General features: G+C 41.2%; 1 protein-coding gene across 1 annotated transcript; it reads left to right on the top strand.

Moving 5' to 3' along the window:
* Nucleotides 1-930: 930 nt before the first annotated feature.
* On the top strand, nucleotides 931-11656 carry LOC309566822 (keratin, type I cytoskeletal 19-like; the record flags this gene model as incomplete). Its single annotated transcript, XM_082272138.1, has 7 exons — nucleotides 931-1452; nucleotides 2436-2518; nucleotides 5471-5627; nucleotides 6798-6959; nucleotides 7344-7469; nucleotides 7557-7770; nucleotides 11538-11656. The coding sequence occupies 7 exons, from the start codon at nucleotides 931-933 to the stop codon at nucleotides 11654-11656; spliced, it is 1383 nt and encodes a 460-aa protein (XP_082128264.1).
* Nucleotides 11657-23468: the final 11812 nt, after the last annotated feature.

Genomic DNA, 23468 nt, shown 5'->3' with positions numbered 1-23468 from the left:
ACTGTTCCCACAAAGTTGGGAGCATGAAATTGCTCAGAATGTCTTGGTATTCTGACGCCTTAAGAGTTCTCCTAACTTAAAATAAGGGGCCAAACCCAACCCCTGAAAATCAACCCCACACCATAACCCCCCCCCTCCCCTCCACCAAATGACCAGGCCTTCTCTTTAACATCAGTGCCTAACCTCACAAATGTGCTTCTGGAAGAATGGTCAAATATTCCCATAGACACACTCCTAAACCTTGTGGACAGCCTTCCCAGAAGAGTTATAGCTGCAAAAGGTGGGCCAACTCAATATTGAACCCTACTGACTAAGACTGGCATGCCATTAAAGTTTATGTTGGTGTAAAGGCAGGCGTCATATTTCTTTTGGTAATATGGTGTATATCAAGAAGAGAATAGACTCTGCTATTTTATATTGGTGGTCTTGATGTAACATTATTCTACAGTACATAGATATGCAAAGCTTCAGTCTGAGTAATCTTTTCTAGTGTGTTTATTGTTGAACGTATTTACTACTTTGCAGTTTTTTGTTTTTTTTTTGTCAAACGGTAGTACAAGAAGATAACAAGTTTAAGTTACACTCATTTTACAGAATGGATTTTGAGAATTCAGCTTATTGCCTCTGGACATGTGATACAAATCAATCAAGAGAGCTAAAATGTGTTTGTCCTGAGGCAAAAAACAAGAATGTAAATTATTATCTTCAAAACCAGCAAATGGCCATTAAGGATTGGAGGAAAGACTTGGCTTTGTTCCTAGAGTTGTGGAGAATGTCATGGAACATGACCCCTTTGGATAGTTACACCTCTCCATGGATAGTATAAAAGAAGGCCATGTAGCAAGGTAATTTGCACTCCCAAATCCTTGGTCAAGTTGTGTAGGAGCCTGCTTTATAATTTGTTTGTGCTAACCACTACTCATTATCACAATGAGCTACAGCTTCAGTCAGAGCTCCTCCAGAGGAGGCAGTGGTGTCTCCTCCAGGCTGTCTGATGGGATCTACAGGGCAGCCAGTGTCCATGGAGGTGGATCCAGCATCTCCATCTCCAGTGCAGGCGCTTCCCGTTTAGGATTTGGGTTTGGTGGAGGAGCTGGCTTTGGTGGTGGAGCTGGATCTGGCTTTGGTGGTGGAGCAGGAGCTGGCTTTGGTGGTGGAGCTGGCTTTGGTGGTGGAGCTGGTTTTGGTGGTGGAGCTGGTTTTGGTGGAGGATCTTCCTTCAGTGCTGGTGGTACTGGTGGAGAGGGTTTGCTCTCTGGAAATGAGAAATACGCCATGCAGAACTTGAATGACCGTCTTGCCGCCTACCTAGAAAGAGTGCGGTCCTTGGAGCAAGCCAACAATGATCTGGAGGCCAAAATCCGTGACTGGTACTCACAGCAAGGGTCTGTGACTGTCCGTGAACAGAGCTTTGGAGGCTTCTACACCTCTATTGATGAGCTGCGTGATAAGGTACGGAGAGATTTAATGGTCCTTTCGATTTTTCAACAGTACATAACGCAATGTTTTAGGTGCAAATATTGATAGCTAGTTTATGCAAACATGTCCCATGTAAAGATTACAATATTAAACCTGTTTTACAAGTGTTACAAGTCAAGAAAATATATGCTGCTTACAGCTATTGGTCATGTTTTAGCTGTACATTTTGCCAGTGTTCTGGAATTAATTAATTAATAGTACAAACCTATTCAATTTATGCTTAAAGTATCTAATAAAATAGATACACTTCTAATGCTTGTCAGGCCATGGACTTGTTTGTGAAGTACAGTCCAATCCAATCAGAAATTATAGTTTATTGGTATAACTACGTGAACTACATATTTGATTAGTTGCTCCGCATTAAAAACTTACTGTAAGAATTTCTGATGAAATACACCATTCACCAGAATATACCATTGTTTTGCTCACATACAAACAAAATTACATACGATATGGCTGGCTAATGATACCTATATAAATCTTTAACATGGAATAACAAGGGTATTAGAATTTGAATGGCTACAAAAGGCGACATATATACTATTTTGCATTTTTGTATGAGGGAGTAACATCACACAGTGGGGGAGATTTACTAAAACTGGGGCTTGCAAAATCTGCTGCAGCTCTGCATAGAAACCAATCAGCCTCCAGGTTTTATTGTCAAAGCCTCATTGAACAAGCTGAAGTTAGAAGCTGATTGGCTGCCATGAACAGCTGCACCAGATTGGCAGTGCTCCAGTTTTAGTAAATCTCCCTAAATGTACTCAAAAGAGAAGCATTGTAAATGAGTACCATGGCTCTTGACTGATGCTTGGCAATCAATCAGAAATAATCGATTGGATTTCTATACATTACTGTATATTGTACATTACTATTATGGTTCACCCTTCTTTACTGAATAAACAGGTGTTTGAAGGTGTTCTCTGACATTTACACATAAGATATTTCTTTTCTAGATCTTTGTGGCAACAATCAACAACTCTAAAGTCATTCTGGAGATTGACAACGCTAGGTTGGCTGCGGATGACTTCAGGCTGAAGTGAGTATACAACATTTATGATGTTATGATGAAATGTTGAATTGATGAATACTGGGATTTTCCCTCTTTTAAAATGTTTTTCATCATTCACTCACACACATTGTATGAAGGTATACTTTATTATAAACGACTTCAGGTTTTAATATAGTTATTTCTTTATTTGATTCCATTGCTATAATTTCCTTGAATATAGTGTTACTTGTATGGGGTATAACGTAAAAATTGGTCTGTGACTTCCCTATATGATTCTGTTACCTCTGCAGATGCAAGCAATGAGCTACACTGTACAAAACCTTCAGTTGTAACTCAAAGGGAATAGTCAATGCTAGGGAAAAGGGGAATATTTATGCAGGTAGCAAGGAGGGTTCGGCAGTCTCCCATCTAAGTACTGACCAGGCCTGATCCTGCTAAGCTTCTGAGATCAGACAAGCGTAATACTTACACAGCTAACAAGGCAAGCATGCAAGCTTCAAAAATAAAAATGTGAAAACAAAAGTGTAACACCTAAGTGATCAAGAATTAATAAAACAATCATAATCAAAAACCAAAGAGTAAATAATATACTATAAAATAACCAACAAAAAGGTGACTTTAAAAAAAGTGCATAAAAAGTCCCATAAACATGTGACTCTTGTTAGTGGTAAAGAGGGCTTTTTTTCTTGGACAATAGGTGCAGGAACTCCCCCTTCTGAGTCACCCCTTGTCTCCACCCCCTACCCACCTCTGAGCACTGTCTCTTGGTTCCACCCCCTACCTACCTCTGAGCACGGTCCCTTGGTTCCACCCCCTACCCACCTCTGAGCACTGTCCCTTGGTCCCACCCCTACCCACCTCTTAGCACTGTCCCTAGGTTCCACCCCCTACCCAACTCCCACACAAAATACCTCACCCACTACCAACAACGGCTCTCCCAGCAACCAGTATAAATAGATAAGCCAACAATAGACCTCAACCTCAACAGGAGATTCCTACCAACAACATAAGACCCCACAGCAACAATAGATCCACCAGCAGCAACAATAGACCCTCACACAATACCAGATCCCTACCAGTGACAATGGATCCCCAAGCAGCCAGCATCAAGAGACCCTCCAAGACACCCCACACCCCTTGCTATTACATATATTCAGTGCTGGAGGTGCTGGAGGTGCCGGAACTGCGTTCCACCACGTTCCTGCTGAAAAAAAGCCCTGGTGGTAAATAATAACTCTAACATTTGTCCATGTGTAGAATTCAAATATATCATCACGTATTACTCCAAATCATACTCAACACACGTAGCTCCTCCTAAAGCATTTCGTGCACATGCACGTCTTCAGGGGAGATTCACCCTCACAATTTTCCATGATGATTACACTTTTACAGTACATCAAAATTTACAGTGGTCTAGAGCAGTATTTCTCAACCTGGGCTGCTGTTACATCCTTGTATGATGTCCCAGCTCATTAGGGGTGTTGTGCTGCATCAGCTGTTTCCATGTGCAGATAGATCAGATGTCAGCACCATGGAAATGCATGATGTTAATCTATGGTCGAAAGGCATTCAGGACTCCTGCCCATTATCATGCTGCCATAGCTGTGCTGTGGTGAACACTTGAATGAAGGACTGCCTTAGGAAAAGGGGGGCCCAAGGACTCTGATGGGGAGGTGTCTGAAGACCCTGATGTGAAAGGGAAAGGCAGATTTATGAGTTTAATTTGAAGTGAGGGAGACCGGGGACTAGTGTTAAAGGCTGAGGGCTTATGATGTGATGGGGATCCCTATTTTAGACTGGGTTGCTTTGAGCTTTTTCATCATTTCAAAGGGTGCCGTAAATAAAAAAAATTATAAAATGTAATCTCCCAATAAATGCTCTTGTTATGGGGACATTTGTTAAAGGTGGTGTTTCCCCTTAATTGGGTAAGTACATTTGGTTATACAGACAGAAAAAAAAAACTGACATATGTTCTAACCCTTCTCCTCTCTATCCAAAGTGTTAAAAAAAAAAAAAGTTGACTTAGCCTAAAAGCTTAACACTTGATACACATACAAGATCACAAATGAATTTAGGTTTATTTTCCACCTTAGTTTCTAAATCTGTCTTTAGGTTAATTTCTTAATTTCTGATGCCCTTTTATTGCCCATTAAACATAAAAAAATTGATATGTTATGGGTGAAATCTTTGAAAAAAAAAGCAAATAAAATAGATCAAGGAATCTTAAAGTATTGTTTGCCTTAGTAACCAATCACATATCAATTTTATGAGTTTGCAGAACTATCTTGGCATAAAATAGCATCTAAATGATTGTTATGGTAACTACAAATAATACCGGTTCGCCCGTTTGCTTTTTAAATTAAGTACAGTACCAAACCCTGACCTCCTGGCAAAAAATCTACAATGTGTTTGAAGTTTTGAAATTAAATAACATTAGTGAAAAGCCAAAAGGGTAGGGCAAAGAATAATGTGCTAGTTACGATTCAAAAAGAAATTAAGGCAAGAGGCAAAACTATACAGTGACTCATAATCACTCATGCACAACTTTTACTCTTGCCAAGTGCTTCTCAGACCCCTGGTCTAATAAATATGTCAAGTTGTCAACAATCAGTGGGTGAGCAATTGCAGCATAGCAGCCCTGGAACATTGGATGCTGCTTTTGGGCTTTATTGAGCTATCCTTCATCCATGAACATAAGTTAAAAATGTAAGCAAGGCCACATTGATCTCTGAGGCAGGGTTCAGCTCAGAACACCTGTCCATTATTTAATTAAGGGATATGCAGGTGGTAATGTTACTGGCAAATATAGTGATTTGCACAAGTCAAGGGTGGAAAAAAGTACAAGATGAGTAGTTGGGTTGTGTCCCATTGGTCTGCTTTCAATGCTTTTATGTTTCAAAGTGGATAATGTTTTTTTTCTATTTTCTGCCTTGGTCTTTACTAAACATGCAGTAATTCATTGTACCCACCTTGATCCAGGTTTGAAAATGAACTCTCCCTGCGCCAGAGTGTGGAGAATGACATCAATGGTCTGAAACGTGTCTTGGATGACCTGACCATGACCAGATCTGACCTGGAGCTCCAGATTGAAGGTCTCAAGGAAGAGCTTGTCTACCTGAAGAAGAATCATGAAGAGGTAAGTAAGGGTGACTTTAAGCCACAGCAGGTCAAGGCAGGGATAGTCATTAACTACCACATTGGTAAAAGGTGAAATGTAATTAGCAGCTGTAGCTTGTGTTTGTTCTTCGCCCTCATAAGATAAAGCTGTTGGATAATTCTGCATATACAATGATATGTGAGTTAATTTTTGAGTGGCATTTAGAGTAAAGTCATGGCTTTAGCAGTTTTGAACATAACTGCTAAGCAATAGCTATGGGTGTATATTGTTACCCAAAAGTAGCTGTTCTGTGTTTCATTCAATAGACAAGGTTGTTAAAGTGAACCTGTATTTTTCCCATCAAGGGAAAAGTAATGATTTAACTAAGCTCCCCGCTGCAGAAACCTACCTTACTTTAATGCCAACAGTGCTCTGATTACCTGTTTAGGCCCAAAGTCACTCTAAATGTTGCTTACTCAGGGCTGAGGACCTTTCCCATCCTGTACGATCTCAGGCACCCATTGCTGCACCATGAAAGCAAGGAGAAAGAATTCAATGCTTTTCCAGGCCCAAAAAATTATTTACTTGCCTTCAGTGTCCAAACAGGCTGGCGGTGAAATCAATAGAAGTGTAGCAGTATAGGGTAGAAGGCACAGGCTTTAAAGTAACACTGTTCACTTTAAATACCTCTGGGACATGGATGGGTAGATGTACAGTAACCATGAAAGGATCTCTTTTGTTATAAAGCAAACTTGTGCTTTATCCTTGAAGCCCCCATGTGATAGAACTAGGCCAATAACCAAGCCCCAGCACTGTCATATGAGGGAAAAGGGGAAATCACATAATCCTTTATACCTGGAAGCACAAGGCATTTTTTTCACTACTGGTTAATAGATGTGAAGGAAAGGCATATACTGCTTGGGAAGAGAATAGGGGGCAGTTATGTGAACCTGTTTCTTTACCTTGCATGTTCAAAGCACAAGTTTGCTTTAAGTCAAACAACATTATCAGGTATTTCAAAAAAGATTCTCCAATCTCAAAGATTGAGCTCATTTCTGGCCAGCTACTCTGTGATTTCAAAGGACATATTCTTAAACCAATGCAAGAAAAAGCACAATGATTTAAAAGAATCAAAGGCACCAAGCAGACTTTTCTGTTGTTAAATTGTGGTTCCCATAATTTATTGGAATTCATTTGTGTACTATGCAGGAAGTCGGCGAGAAGAAAGAACAGGCAGCCGGAACAGTCAATGTTGAGTTGGATGCTGCTCCTGGAGTGGACCTTCTGAGGGTCATCAACGAACTCAGAGAACAGTATGAACACATTGCTGAGAAGAACAGACGGGAGGCTGAAGCTTGGTTCCTGAGCCAGGTAGCTCATTACACCTTGGAAACAGAAACAATATAATCCTTAAATAAAATTCTCAATTTTGCCTCTATATTTTCCTTCCTATAATCTCTAATCATGCCTCTCTTTTGTATGCAAGAAGGACATTCCATATAGTTCTTCTCCATCTGTGAAGTGTAGGTAACATGTCGTGCCTGATAAATGTAATCCATCCACCCCTTCCCAGATGAACCTCAGAGCCACAGCCTCCTGATCCTGAAATCCTAAGGCTGAGCCCCTTCCACTGGCTATGCATTTGGAGTGGATCCCTATAGACTTCTATACAAGCATCCCCAGCCTAAATATAATAAAAGCATTTATATAACTAAAAATGTAGGACCATTAATTTACATCTTTTTCATCTCCCAGGTTGAAACACTACAGAATGAGGTCGTCACCAGCACACAGCAAGTACAAAGCACCAAAAGCGAAAGCACAGAACTGAGGCGCAATTTCCAGGGTCTAGAAGTTGAACTTCAGTCTCAACTCAGTGCCGTAAGTACAAGAGAGTTTTCTTACTCAAAAACCCCTGAAATAGCATTTCTGCCAGGACCCTTATATGAACTCTTTCTTTCCATCTAGAAAGCTAGTCTGGAAGCCGCTGTTGCTGATGTAGAAGCCCGGTATTCAGCACAGCTCTACCAGATACAAAACTTTATTGGTGGCATTGAGGCTCAGCTTGCAGATCTTCGCTCAGACCTTGAACGCCAGAACCAGGAATACAAAACTCTTCTGGACATTAAGACCAGGCTGGAGCAGGAGATCGCCACATACCATCAGCTTTTGGAAGGAGAGGGTGGAAAGTAAGGATGGATTTGTCTTCTACTATTATGTCTCTGTCACTCATAACTGCAAATCAGAAGAATGACTTTCCACCTAGACAAGAATATATATTATTAGTAAATGCTTTAGGGTCATTAAAGCTTTTCCTTAAAGTGATATTAAACACACACTGTTTAATTTACATTCTCCCTTCTATTTCTGTATATGATTGATGGCACTGTAAATATTTTAATGAAAATAAACATCTAAGTACCTTTTACTAATCGATATACAGCTGTGACATGACCCAGCTCTTTCACAGTCTGTCAGCAGGGAAACCTAAGCAGGAGGAGCTTCTAGTCCTCTGCTGCTGGTCACGTGTTCAAAATGTTTAAAAAAACAGCTTTTGGAATACAGAGTAAAAACAAATAAATAATATCTATAAACTGTTTAAATTGGCATGCAAATATACATTTGAAACCAAATTTTTATTATTTTGTGGAAATTATATGGTTTGGGCAGATTTCTGCCAGTCACAGGCTGTGTCACGCCCCACCAGCCTGTTTCTTAGAATAGGAGGGAGGTGAAGCCACCATTAATCTACCCCATTGTGTTTAGCTGGTTAGTGGGAATGGAGGAGAAAGGAGGGAGTGGGCTGTAATTTACCTCTGTGTATACACCCACATGTGTGACTCTATAGTCACATGGGCTGCTCAGATGGAATAGGGAGGAAATGCTCAGCAAAGAAACTCACAGAAAACTGAGCATGTGCAGAGTTGGCACCACAGCTGCAAAATCATCAGCTGAACTGGGGACATGAACAGAAGGGGGAGATAGAGAGCAGCAGGATCAACAAGTTTATTTGCAGGACTTACTGATTTGAATAGGGAAACTACCTGACACATCCTTCCAATAGATGGAGGATAACATTCTTGACTCAGAAATGGTATGTCTTTGACAAAGTTAAACAAACAGTAACTAAACAATATAGCATGTCACCCAAAACTGCTAGCAGAGTTCTTTTTTAAAGAGTTGATGTGAGCAGTTAATTTCCTTTTTTTTCACACTTACCTTTTACCAAAGGCTTTCACCTGGTCACATAGGCGACAGGCTCCTTTTTTTCATTTGATATTCTTCTGGTATGGGGGTGGTCCTGAATCATGCAGGGAGCATTTCTGGCATGATTACATCAGCGCCACTCTCTGCAATATTATACCATGAACTAAGGATGCCATTAAGACGTTCCCTCAGGAGAGAAGCCCAAATGTTCTGCAATCGCAGGATCTCAGGGCATTGTTTTGTGGGGAAAAAGAAGTCCTACTGAGGACAGCTCTATATTGAAGTTGAGTACTTCAGCCTGAGCAGCTTTGATATTTGAACATTTGACTCAAGTTTGGCTTGATTGTTGAATTATGTAACTATAGATGTTGTGGATACCAACCCCGAGATTTAGGCACCTTGGTTAACAGCCCTTCCTGCGTTTGTTGATATTTCAAGAAAGGTTTCACTCTCCTTATTAGATTCCTTATACCATTTGTCAAGAAAAATTGACACTTCATAAGATGGGGTGTCTGTTTTGAGGATTGCACAACCTTTACATTCAATTTCATTACCACTTCTCTAACAAAGCGTGGACCCCAGTCTTTGGGGAAACAGTGGGGAGCCCTGCACCCCTTTCCTTTTATCTTGGGGTACAGGACCAGTCCTTGTTATGAAAATGGCATTGTCAGAAGATGTTAAGGATATGCAGTAGACACTTTGGTATCACTGAAAAATGTCAATTGGCCGTTAATGTCAGACCCCATGATCTGCTTATAGTTGCCTTAGGTTAAGAAGTAAGTGAACTGCAACAAATTCAGTATTTTGAGTAACAATGCTCAAGTATTATAATAATAACAATGTATTGTTTTCATGTTTTTTTCCAGAATTGCTATTGGACAGCTTCAAGCAGGTAAGTAATTGCATTCAGAAAAAATGCATATACTATAATATATTAAACATTCTAACGCCAAATCACATGTACGTCATTTGAATTTAAGTGGTTGTACCAGGATGATGCCTGCAGCTAAGCTGGTGGACGATTTTTAAGTAAAAGCCATCCTAGCACCCAGTTGGCCGCCAGATGGCTTTTACAGGCAGCGGGAGGGGTCCCCCCTCCAGCTGTAGCCAATGCCTCTCTGGGCCCTACTTTCCCGGAATGAAAGCTAGCAGTTCTTATGGCTTACAACAGAGTTCACTGAGTTCCAGAAGGCTCCTGGTGTTCTCCATGATATTGGAAACTGGAAGCAACAAGTATTTTTGCAACTTTGGGTTTCCCAGATGTAAAAAGAGCCGCTTTAAAATTTGGAAAGTATCTGATTACACTGATCTTAGTGTGATCAGATGCATTTAAGGGCAGAGGAGACATCTGGGGTCTAGGAGACCCCAGACCTCTCCATAAAGAGTACCTGCCACTGCCTATTGCTGTCACAAAGGATGTTTACAATGCTTGTGAAAGCAATAAAAGTGATTATAAAAAAAAAAGAAAACCACTTAACCACTTGCCGATATATATATATATATGCGGCAGGCTGGCTCGGCTGTGTGAATCGCCGTACCTGCATGGCGATCCGCGGGAGCACTCCTGGCGGCAAAATTCAAGTCCATTTCAAATTATACTGTAATGCCAGATGTTTGCTTGTACATCCTCATGCTATAAATGTTAAATAACTCACAGCTAACATACAAAGTAAGATCACAGTTTAAAGAATATCCAAAACCAAAACACTGGAACATGGTTCTCAATTAGAAAGTTTTCCCTCAACTCCTGTTGAGGTGACAAATGAACATTTTGAATTTCACCCAGATAGAGAGGCACCAAAAGCAGTAATGGTCTGAAAGATATTATAACCCCTCACCATGCTCATTTAAAAAAATGAAAGATTTGGCTTTAGATACACTTAAGGGTATATTTATAAAGCATTGGATGTGGCATTCACCAAACATTCCCTGCATCTAATATATCATCCCCATGCATCTGCAGTGAATGTTTGGTAGCATTATACATATACCCCTTAAAGTGCATAGCAAGCCTACAAAACTTTGATAGAGTGGGAATGAATTAGAACCCTGACAATTTTTGATCTGGCAACTTTGTCAGCAGGACAGTTGTGAAATCTCACTAATGGTGTACTGGATAGCAGTAAAAACAGAAAGGAGTTCTAATCTTTCGCCACTCTGTCCAAAACGAAGAAAAATAATGTTGGTTTTACAACTTATCTAACATTGACAGTTGAATTTTTAAAGTTTTACTTTTTAAAATTTTGAAAGATGGTCACATGACCCTCCAAGTCTCTCGTCAGTCCTGCTGAGGGACTGCTAATGGGAGGAGTGAGAATAATGTTGTAAGTCCCTGCTCCAGCTAGCTGCCATTAGTTTTGTTGTGGGCATTACTATGTACCTACATTAAAATGGTAACCATAACAGAATAGGCAGCAGATGTAATTCAGGAGGTGGAGCTGTGACATGCAGGAGTTCACAGTGGTCTCCTGTGATGTTGGGGTGCAAATATACCAGAATCACACACTACACTATATTATGATCTCAGCGAGAAGGGAAAGAGGAGAAATTAAAAATCAATACATTTTTCAATGCCACCAAAGGACACCGACAAGGAAGAAAGACACATAGATGAGAATAAAGTTGGGCTTTGAGCCAACCATGTCCTCACTGAATTACCTTTATGTTAGCTAGTTTAAAACTAAGAACACAAAGGAGTTACCAACTAACCAATTCCATCCTTAATGTAATTAATTTCTTTAGGATCTGGCTCATCTAGCTCATCATCTACGACCACCACTACCAAAGTACAAGCCATCATAAAGGAGGAGGTTGGTGGTAAGGTCATCTCTACTTCAACTTCCACTATCAAGAGGTACTAAGATCCGAAGACCAGATCCCTACCACCAGTTTGAAGAAAGGCATCTTCTACCATCCAGGTCCACTGTGCAACTGTGCAACTAGATGAGTGTGTACATGTTTACACTTAAGAACCCTGTAAGGATCCCCAAAGTTGTCTTAACCTCTAAGTGAGTAAGCAGAGCATTACACAGCCAAACAATCTACTGATACTGTTATAAATATATATGAGGTAACTGCACAGATAAAAATATTAATTCCATCTCCGATTTCACCAGGCAATATTTTGGTTTTAAATTCAATAAAGATCTTCATGGGTTGCGCAAAATGCAGTTGTGTTTCTCTCAATTATTCTCTTGACTTATATTTTCTATGATTTACTACTATTTTTTAAATACTTAAATGTTTTTGTTTACTCTATTGGTAAGATCTCTGCACACCTGTTAAACCCATTATAAGGAGTTCTCACTTTCTCCATACCTCCCAACTTTTTGAGATGGGAACGAGGGACACCTATTAGCAAAATTATGTAGGCATAGGACACACCCCCTGCTAGGCCCCCTTAAAGGAGAATTATATAAGAAAAAATTATTAGGTAAACCCACAAGTGCTTTTTTCCCACTACTATTCCTTTATTTCGGCTTTTGACATTTACAGATGCAGCAATTTAGAAATTGGATAAATGGTTTAGCATTGAGAAGCACTTTTTGAAAGATAAAAAGTGCATTTTAAATCCAACTATTTAAATCAGACCAAAATAAGGGACAAATGAGGTGGAAAGAGGGACAGAGGGACTTTCTTCCAAATCAGGGACAACCCCTCAAAATCAGGGACAGTTTGGGGCTATGTTTTCCCATTTGATTTGTACTCATTTTACATTGAGGAGGTGCAAAAACATACAATAATGGGCAGGAGCTCCCAACACCATACAGGAACACAACAGGCAAAGAAGTATGCCAGGCAGATCTCACTATTGGAGACAAGTAACACAAGTAACAAGCCAAGGGAGGACTTAGCCTACCAGATCCAACTTGTACCTACAATACCCACTTTTTGTCACGTGACCCTTTAAGACAGAATCTAAAAATTCTATTTGTATTAGGGAACTATACAGCACTACGGACTTGTATTAGGGAACTATATGGCACTACGGACCAGAGTTTGCCTCTGTTCCATGTTGCATGATGGATATTGTGCATATTTCTGTAGATATTCCTAATGATTTAGGTGAAGGCATGTCAAGAGCAATGCAGAAGCATTCCATCTACAAATCTGGCATGAAAAAAGTACAAGTTTAAGTGCTGACTTTGCCAACATCAATTATGCAAATGACTCAGAAATACACTTTTAAATGTTTAATAGATTTAAACCCCGAAAACACTAATGATGGCTGGTTTTTATGGATTAGTGCACATCACTGTTCTCTGTTTATGAAGATCAAGATACATTTCAGCCTCTTTTTCATTTGCAGAACTCATTTTGGAAGCCACAACTGGGCATACAATTTTACATTGACAAAACTACCAATGTAACTTATAACTTAGGAAAATTTTAAGTGAACCAAAAGAAAGGGTGTGCTAAGTCTGTCTTGGGTCAGAGCTAGAGTTTTCAAAATAAGCTTTGCCATTAGTTACGTAGGATGTGACCATCTATAAATGTATATAAACATGGCCTAAAACAATATAATTATATTATCTGTAGCTTAAAATATAACATTGACATAAATTCACAGTTATCGCAAAATATCCCTGGGCATTACTCCTGGTCATATGGATTAAATCATTCCAGCCCTCACTGTGATTATTATAATACAGTGATGGTGAATTTAATGGATATAAAAGGCCTCAACAGTTTGCTTCAGAGGACATCAGAGACCGGGCACATGTTGCTGAGAGAGAGAGAGCACTACTGTTACAGCCCCTTTATAAACCAGTGCTTTCACTCTCACCACTGACTGCTGGAGCCTGGGAACTGCCAAATAACCTTTAAAGGACCATATGCCACACTGACACACAAAAGTTTGGTAGGAAAGCCATTTCAAGCCCTATTAAAGGCCTATGAGGAAAAGAGATAGTTCTCAACTCCCCGCTTGCTCTTTCAAATCTTAAAAATGTATAGGTTCTCCATAAAAGACAGCATCAGAAAGCAAATGTTACTGCATTTCAGCCTTGAGCAATCAATGTGTTGCGGGCTATCTCTATTCATGATTGCCATTGTAGCTGTGCACTCATCCTACCGCACATGGCAGCTCCAAAAATTCACTCATCTTTTTGGGTAGTAGCACCCCACCCCTGCTCTTTTTAAGAGCCTATGATGCCAGGCTTTTGTTCCCTTCCAACTGGCTTTTGAATTTCCATGCAAATTTATGAAAATGCAAAAATCTGCCCAAGATTAAATTCCAGAATAAGCAAATATTGTCTAAATAAAGTATTCTTACTTGAATTTTGGTGTGTTTTGTTTTTTTCCAAGATCTATACAGTAAGCCAGAATTAAATTCAGCCTCTATGCATGAGTTTCCTGTAATAAAGACAAGTCATTGCTGCTCTCCTTTCTTGTGTAGGGTGACTGTTCTTGAATCTGGGTTTGCAGAGGCAGCTAATGCACACAAAGTGGATTATATTCTTTGCAGCTATTGAGAACTATGTTAAAATTGAAAGTTTTTTGTGCCTAAAGTTCAGCTTTAAAGCAGGTTAAATGCAGCATTGAAGGAGATGAACTGCAGGTTAAATGCACCCGTCAATTAATTCTTCACAATCTCCGAAGTTTCCCTAGTTGATGTCAAATGGATGCCATCGACACCAGTCCAAAATCCATCAACACAGGCCCTAATCGAACTCACAAGCCCTCTTGAAGCTGGGTGCTTTGGCTTTGGCTTTGGCGGATGGGCCGAACGACCCCCTGTTCGGTTTGCACCAGAACGTTCGAAAAATTGCAAAAGTTCAGAACCAAATAATGAACCCCATTGAAGTAGATGGGACCCGAACTGGAAAAATCAAAAGTGCCCATTTTTAAGGCTTTTATACAATTAATTGGGCATGCAATGGTTGTGGGAGTCCGGGTACTGCCCTGGGGGACATGTATCAATGAAAAAATTTGTAAAAAATTAAATTTTTAAATGAGCAGTGGTTTACTGATGCAAAAGCAACAAAATGAGAAATAACAAAAAAAAAAAAAAAGAAAAATTCCTTTTAATATAGTGCCTACGGGGGTCCCCTTAGAAGTAACAGGTGCAGAAAATTGGCCTTTGGGTATCGGAGGTGCTTTCATATCGTAACTCTCTAGAGGTATTCTTGATGAAAGCAAGAATAGCCTTGCTGTCAAAAATTTAAATGATATGCACCTGTCAAACAGGTGTGGAAAAATTGGTCGTTGGGTGTCTGTAGCGCCTTCACACCATAACCCTATAGAGGAACTCTTGTTGAGAGCAAGAATTGGCCTTGCTGTCAAAAATTGAAATTATATCCACCTGTCAAGCAGATGCAGAAAAACTGGTATTTGGGTGTTTATGGCGCCTTCACGCCGCATCCCTTTAGAGGTACTCTTGATGAAAGCAAGAATTGGCCTTCAGCAGCACTGAATGCCCGTTTGGAAAGCACACTATTGCATATTGGGAAAATTCTGGCCAGTGGTTTATTCTCATGACCCAGTAACCCAGTGGATCATCAACTGGAAAGCTCTTCATCTCAGTTCTCACCCCTAGATAATCGTCTACCATATGATGCAGATGCTGCCAATGGGATGTGGAAGCTGAGAGCCCTGGGCGGCGAGGACTAAAAAAATAGTGAAATGCATCACTTAGGTGGCCCCCTTCTCCACTGCTCCTCTCTTGACCAACAGAAGCCTCAAAACTATGTTTTCAAGGACACAGTAACCTACCAGAATTGGGAAAAGCATTGGATAAACTGATCTTTAATGTGTCCTGAAGAGATTTCATCTTCTGCACCCTCTGTGGGGACGGGATGAGTTCTGAGACTTTCCCCTTGTAATGGTAGTCAAGGAGGGTTGCCAACCAATAGTGATCCTTCTCCTTGATGCCACGTATTCTTCAGTCCTTTCACAGGCTTTGAAGCATGAGCGAGCCCATGCACCGCAAGTTTGTGGAGGCATGAGAAGCAGACTCCTCAGGGTCACTGAGGATTACAGTGTATTGAACTACCTCCTACCAGCCACATTCTACTCCCAAGGGTTCTGGGGATGGAAAAACATCTGTTGAGGGTTGTAGTATATCTTCCACTGCTTCAATGTCTCCAAAACTGCCAGAATTGTCCTCCTCCTCCCTCTCCTCTTGTGCGTTCTGTGGTGTAGGAAGATTGTTGTCCGCATAAAGCGGGCCTTGAGAGGTTCTGCCTCGACTGCCCTGTCCATAATGCCCCACAGAGTCTGCTCCAGCAGAAACACAACAGGGATTGTGTCCCTGATGCATGCATTGCTATGGCTCACCATCCTTTGATCTCCTCAAATGGTGACAGTACAGTGCATATACCCTTTATCAGCAGCCATTGGCATGGGGAAAAAAAGCCAAGCCGGCCTGTCGTTGTGGCATACTCACACAGGTACTCATTGACGGCCCTCTGCTCCATGTGCAGCCGCTGCAGCATTGCCAAGTCGAGTTCCACCTGGTGGACATGTCACAAATCAGGTGGTTTACAGGCAGTGTATTTCAGCCGGCCGAGCACTGGCTGTGTATGACTTCTTGAAATGGCTACAGACTCTTCTGGCCTGCTTTAGCAGATCTTCCAACCCTGGGTACCTATTTAGGAAACTCTGCACCACCAAAATGAGAACAGGACATGTGTCAACTTTCCCTGTCTAAGGATGGAACAGGAGGTTTGTGCAATTGCCGCACACCACTATTCCTGGCTACAGCTGGTGTTGCCCGAACAACCTCTGGGCCTGTCCCTGCAGAGCTGCAAGAATCTCTGCTCCCATGTGTTTCCTGTCTCCTAGGCACACCAACTGAAGCACTGCATGCCACCCTTTAGCCTGACTTATTGAATAGCCCCTTGAATGCTTAGCGCTTGAATACTCAGAGGATGGCATGGAGGAGGAGGGGGTAGAGCTGACAAATCTCGTATCATCACCACTAGCTGTATAGAGACATGGTGGCACAACAAGCTGCAGCACTTAGCCGTGTCCTGAATCCTTGAAAGCAGAGTTGCACAGTGTGCTGTGAACAAAATATAGCCTCCATGACCATGTGTGCTGGACCATGTGTTAGCAGTAACATGGACTTTGCGGCTGGCTTCCTTGCCCAACGATGCCACAACATTGCCTTCCACTTGATGGTACAGAGCTGGAATGGCCTTACGTGAAAAGAAATACTGACTGGGAACCTGCCATTGTGGTACAGCATATTCTGCAAATTCACGGAAGGAGGCAGAATCCACCAGATGGAAAGACAGACATTGTAAAGCCAGCAGCTTTGACAAGCTTGCATTTAGACGCTGGGCTTGTGGGTGGCATTGACTGTATTTTTTTTTTTTTTTTTGCTGCAGCAGATGGGGCAGAGACATTTGCCAGCTATAGTCTACCGATGGTGGTGTGCTACAGGCAGATGTGCTGCAAGGACCTGGGACACTCTGTGCTATATCATCATCCCTGTCAGTGGAGGCTGCTGAGAGTTCATGAGGTATAGCGGGGGACTGAGGTGAGTAAGGAAGAGGAACAGAATTGCGTGGGGAGTTCAGGTGCTCTTAATATTGGGCTGAGTGGTGGGAGGGTAAATGCCTTGTCAAGCATGTGGTACCTAAATGTCTGGTGTGTTTGCCACACTTGATGTGCTTGAGATGAAGTTTACAAAATTGCAACAGTGCGATCAACTGCACATGTACTAAAAAAGGCCCAGACAGTAATGGAATAGGATGGTATCTCCCTACTCTTCCATGATGGCTGCTTCGTTGGGGTTGTGCCTCAGCCTCACTTGCCTCCTCTGCTCTATCTGGCACCCAAATCGTGTCAGTGACCTCATCATGATCATATCTTCCATCCTCATTACCACTGAAGACAATTTGGAAATATGCTGCAGCTGGGGGAACATGACTGCCAATTTGAGTACCAGTTGCCCCCCCCCCTCTCAGTAGGCTTATGTTCCTACCTTCCTCAATCTCAGAACCAACATCTGAATAAAGTAATGGCTGTGCATCTTCAAGGAGCAAGTGGCTTAGGCTGTGTTCAAATAACTCAGCTGACTCCTCTATGCCTGATGCTGGAGCATTTTCAGGAGTAGCTGTGGACAAGGAGGCAGATTTAGCCACTCTGGCAGCTGCAGTGGACTGCGCTAGTCTCTGCTTGGGTGATGTAGGATGAGAAGGAAGAGGATGGTTTAGTAAGTCCATCACCTTCTCTGCATGCTGTGGCTGGATAGCATGGGCAACATCACTAAACAGAGGAAATGATGCCCTGCCTGAGGACTGACCACGTCCAACTTTGCCTGTGGACACATATGCTGCTGGCCCCCTTACAATGCCATGGGAACGTCTGCTTCTCCTTGTTGGCCTCCCAGACACGATGGGAATGTGCTTATTAACAAAATGTAATAAAGATGTGGAAATGTGTACAGTGATGCACTTTAATCAATGGAAAGGGGTATTTGGTGCACTTTAACTCACTACACAGACACACTCCACCGACACACTACAATATACTGCAGTAAAACTGCACAGAAATATACTGCGTTAAATGTGCACTAACGCACAGAAATATACTGTGTCAAACGTCACTAATGCACAAAAATATACTGCGTTAAATGTGTACTAATGCACAGAGATATACTGCATTAAACGTGCACTAATGCACAGAAATATACTGCGTTACACATGCACTAAGGCACAGAAATATCCTGATTTAAATGGCACGTAACGCATAGAAATATACTACGTTAAATGTGCACTCATGCACTGAAATATACTTCATTAAACGGCACATAATGCACTGAAATATACTGCGCTGAACGTGCAGTAACACACAGAAATATCCTGTGTTAAACATGCCCCAATGCACAGAAATATACTGCGTTAAACGTGCAGTAAGCAACATAAATGTACTTAAACAACACGTAATGCACTGAAATATACTGCGTTAAACGTGCAATAATGCACAGAGATATACTGCATTAAACGGTACATAACACACTGAAATTTACTGCGCTAAACATGCACTAACGCACAGAATTATACTGCCTTAAACAGCACATAATGTACTGAAATATACTGCGTTAAACATGCTTTAACGCACAGAAATATACTGTGGTAAATGGCACGGAACACACAGAAATGTACTACGTTAAACGTGCAATAATGCACTGAAACATACTGCATTAAACATGCACTAACGCACAGAAATATACTGTGCTAAACGTGCACTAACGCACTGAATATATAATGCGCTAAATGACATGCAATACGCTGAAATAAATTACATTAAACGTGCAATAACACAGAAATATACTGCATTAAACGTGCACTAATGAACAGAAATACATTGCGTAGACAGCACATAATGCACTGAAATATACTGCCTTAGACAGCACATAATGCACTGAAATATGCTGCGTTAAATGTGCACTAACACACTGAACTATAATGCCGTAAATCTGCCCTGACAAAACAAACTGACACCAAAGTAAATATTAACGTTTACTACACTCACACAGACTATCACTTTCACTAGATTCACACTAAAGTGACAGTAAAGTAAAAATGAATGGTCGCACTACACTCACACTGACTGAACTATCACTAGATTCACAGTAAACTGATATTCTACACTATATAATACAATAAGTCGCGCTGTGTGACAAAGAAGAACAAATAAATGTCCAACAAATTGAATGTCCCAAAATTGAACGTAGATTGTGAATATTTTCAAATAATGGTGTTTGAGAATCTTGAACAGCCTCCAAAGTCCCTTAGGAATTGTGCTTACCGGAAGGGCAATTATAAATTGCAAGATTCATATGATGAGGTAAGTTCACATGCCAAGGTGGTCAAATGGAGTTCCTGCGTTGGATACTCGATGTATATTGCCATATATCACCAGATTGAAATAAAAATCAGCAGAGTAAGATAGGTCCAAATACACCAGATGCCAGCAAGACACCCAAAGACGCCTTAAGCCTCTTACCAGACCACAGATATAATGCACGATGTAGACACTTGATGTATGCCTGATCCAACACCCACCTCAGGTGGGTGTTGGATCAGGCATACCCTGGCTACTGAGAACTCACAGCGGCTTAGCTATCGGTGTCATTGGGTCCCTGAGGCTACCTATCTACACGTTGGGGGAGTACATCAAGTGTCTACATCGTGCAGTATAAAGTTCCATCTCATATACTGTATGTCCTTTACTATTTTTACTCTGCCCATAGTTAACCTGTGTGTCTTAATTAGCTGGGAAACCTAAATTTGGCTATACACTGCTCACATTTTTACTGAATTTGAAGAAATTCAAGCTGTGGGTGGCCCCCGTTGGCAACCCCTACTTGACGAAAATGTATTTTTGTAATCAACTTTTATCGAAGAAGCTGGTAAAAAATGTTGGCTGAACAGCGCTTGAATCCATTCAGATAGAAGCACTATTCAGGTATTCGGCAGCTGCTGTTACAACTGCTGTTTCTCTATTCATGCTTGTCGGTGGGGTGCAGCAAAGTTAGGTGCAATGTAAAACTTGTATTGAAATAATGCAGCGACAGTTCAAAACTATCCCGGTGGGTAAACTACTCAGCTGGGAACACTCACAGTTCTATTAACATGAAGAAGCAGGTGCCAGCTGAACCGACAGCATATGTTGAGAGGGGACAGAATGTGGCGTGGCTGTCTCCTGCCCAATTAGCCAGAGATATGCGACCCTACGCTTTCCCTCCTCCTTTAGCCAGGCTATCACACCATGACAATACTTTAATCTTACTTAAAAAGCATTTATAACCTAGAGCAATGGTCTTCAAGCTTTTTTAGCCAAGTTCCCCTTTGGAAGCAGTGGACCTTTAATTCCCCTGAACCCATCCATATACATTTTATAACCTAAAAAAAGTGCAATTACTTGGCAAGAAGGGGAAATGTCACTACCATGCATTTGTGGCTGCAATAAGTCTGTTGTGATGAGTCAATGCAAAGCATAAACCAAGTTCCTTGACATCTCCTTCTTAGTAGTTTAAGAAGTATAAAGGCCTTCAAATTAAATACGCATTATGACCTTGTTTCCATCCTGCAAAAGGCAGTAAACAATGAACTCTTCATGAACCATTGACTCGGTTGCAGCGTCAGATTGCATTGTTGCTTTGCTATTGTCAAACAAGCTGTACAGGTTCATCCCTTGCCATTTAGGCCTTGGGAAATGTTGTATTTGACTGAAGATGGATGTTACTTTTTCCGCCCCTTGTCACCCCTTGTGCATAGCTCCATAGGGCCTTGGGAATGTAATTAAATCAACAAATTACTGGTCAGGCCTCAGACACTTAACTGCATTTAAACTGTAGCTGAAACTGCCGTTCCTTCCATCAGTACGCTCCAGAGTGGACTGTCCTTGCCGATAATTCTCTTTGCGCTAGCTGTTGGCACAATATAAGGGGGAGGGACTTCTGCACAGATGGAGTGCCTACTGATTGCCTTGCCACTGGCAGCGACTCTGAAGTCTGGCAGCAACAGGACAACTATGTGGATGGGACTAACTAGCATACCCAAAAAGTGAGAGAAGTCAACACATTGGTACTTCAATATAATTCATAATTATTATTTATGATCACAGAAATAAAATAATTTACACAAATGGCACCACTTATTTTGTGGGTTACATACTTCTTAAGGCAGAAAAGTGATGTCTGTCAGCAAGGCACTTTCTTGATATAATTTACAGACAACAGAATGCCTGTGGAGCACTTCCCTTGCAAGAGGTATCCGGATTACTGGGTTTCAAGGAGATCCCCAAGGACCTTGGGGATCTCAGGGAAACCCAATAATCCACTGATGGTTGAAAACAGTTCCAAGAAGCTGGCATAAGAGATACCCTGTAAGAAGAAACCTAGTCTTTCCCTCCTCTTTAGGCACCTCTCATTAATGCTGCTCCAGCTCTCTTCCTAACAAGTGGGGCTCTATCCCTCTCCTAATCCCACCCTGAGGGTGCACCAAATTACACAGAGATTGTTATTTTCACTCTTCTGTGTCAAGATGGCTGCTCAAATCTTGGGAATTTTGGCATTCAATAACAGGTGCCAGCTTAGCCAAGAGAGACCTGGAGCCCATAATAGGGGTCAAATTAGTTTCCAATGGCTTCCTACCAGCCTGAAGAAGAAACACAATGCCAGGTCAGAGGGCAAACTGCAGCCTAACTGCACACTACTGAAGTGGATAAGGTGAAGCTTTAATCATCCAATCACCAGCAAGCAATCCATAGGCAATGCTTTAAAAGCCTTTACAGGTTACCACTTTAATTTTACCAATAATTTTGACCACTTTGATTTACAGAGGAGGTCTGGGGCTAGAATTACTGCTTGATCTTACGTTTGTGGTGATATATGTGTGGGACGATTGCATGTGTGCGGGACTGACGCATGTGTTTGCCTTTGTGCGGAAGCAATGGGGTGGTGGGGGCACTTTAATTTTTTTTTTAATTATTAATTTAATATTATTATTTTTTTTAATCACTTTTATTGCTGTCACAAGGAATCTAAACATCCTTGTGACAGCAATAGGCATGTGACTGACAGGTACTCTTTATGGAGGAATTTTTCCTCTGCACTTGCACAAGTTTGGTGCTTTTGAATACAGTAAACAGTAAGTGATGTCATGTCATCGCTTCTGGGTTACTATAGCGAACAGCCGATCAAAGCCGATCCCAACTTTGTCTGGCTGTCCAGCCAGCTGGTGGACATGCCGGCTGGTAGCTTGCGTCTCCCAGTGGGACGGGAGAGCCCGAGAAAGCTGCGGAAGACAGCAGGAGGGGAGGGGGACATCCCCTCCTGCTGCTTGTAATAGCAATCAAGTGGCTAATAAGCTGCTCTTGTAGATCAATGATGTACTAGGTATGTGAATGGTCGGCAAGTGAATAGGATTGGGCATTCATAGTGAACACAGCTTCACCTCATTCACCAACCTCACTTTGCAAAGTGGATATGTGCTACGCATTTGGCAAATCAACCCCAATGTAACACTTTTGGATGGACTTCTTTTGTTATTACTCATCATCCCTCAATATAATCTTTTCCTACTAAATGCAAAAGCTTTCTACTGATTCACCCCATAAAATAATTATGTGCCTTGTGTAGGTGTCAGGCCTACTCTTCTCATAACATTAATAAGGAAGATGGCATAGACTCCCATTATATATTGCCATAAGATCAGTAAACAGTATTTAATTGAAAAAGCTTTTTAAACTGTTTGTTTTTCATTTTCTCAGGTTATAACTCAGCACACAGACGTTTATAGCCTGTTAAGATTTTCATTAACTGCTTCCATACCAGGACAATTCTGGCATTCCTCTCCTACATGTAAAAATCATAATTTTTTTTTTGCTCGAAAATTACTCAGAACCCCTTAACATTATACATGTATATATTTTTAGCAGAGACCCTAAGGAATAAAATGGCGGTCATTGCAATTTGTTATGTCACACGGTATTTGCGCAGCAATTTTTCAAACATTATTTTTTGGGGGGAAAAAAACACTTACATGAATTGAAAAAAAAAACCAAACTATTTTTGTATGATGTGAAATATGATGTTATGCCGAGTAAATAGATATCTAACATGTCACGCTTTAAAATTGTGCTCACTTGAGGAATGGTGACAAACTTAAATTGATTTCCATAGGCTACGCCTTAAAATTTCTTACAGGTTACCAG

The sequence above is a fragment of the Pelophylax lessonae genome (assembly GCF_965119305.1).
Source record: "Pelophylax lessonae genome assembly, chromosome: 11".
In the NCBI taxonomy this organism is placed as follows: domain Eukaryota; kingdom Metazoa; phylum Chordata; class Amphibia; order Anura; family Ranidae; genus Pelophylax; species Pelophylax lessonae.
Note: the sequence above shows the minus strand (reverse complement) of the source record. Positions and strands in the feature narration are given on the sequence as shown.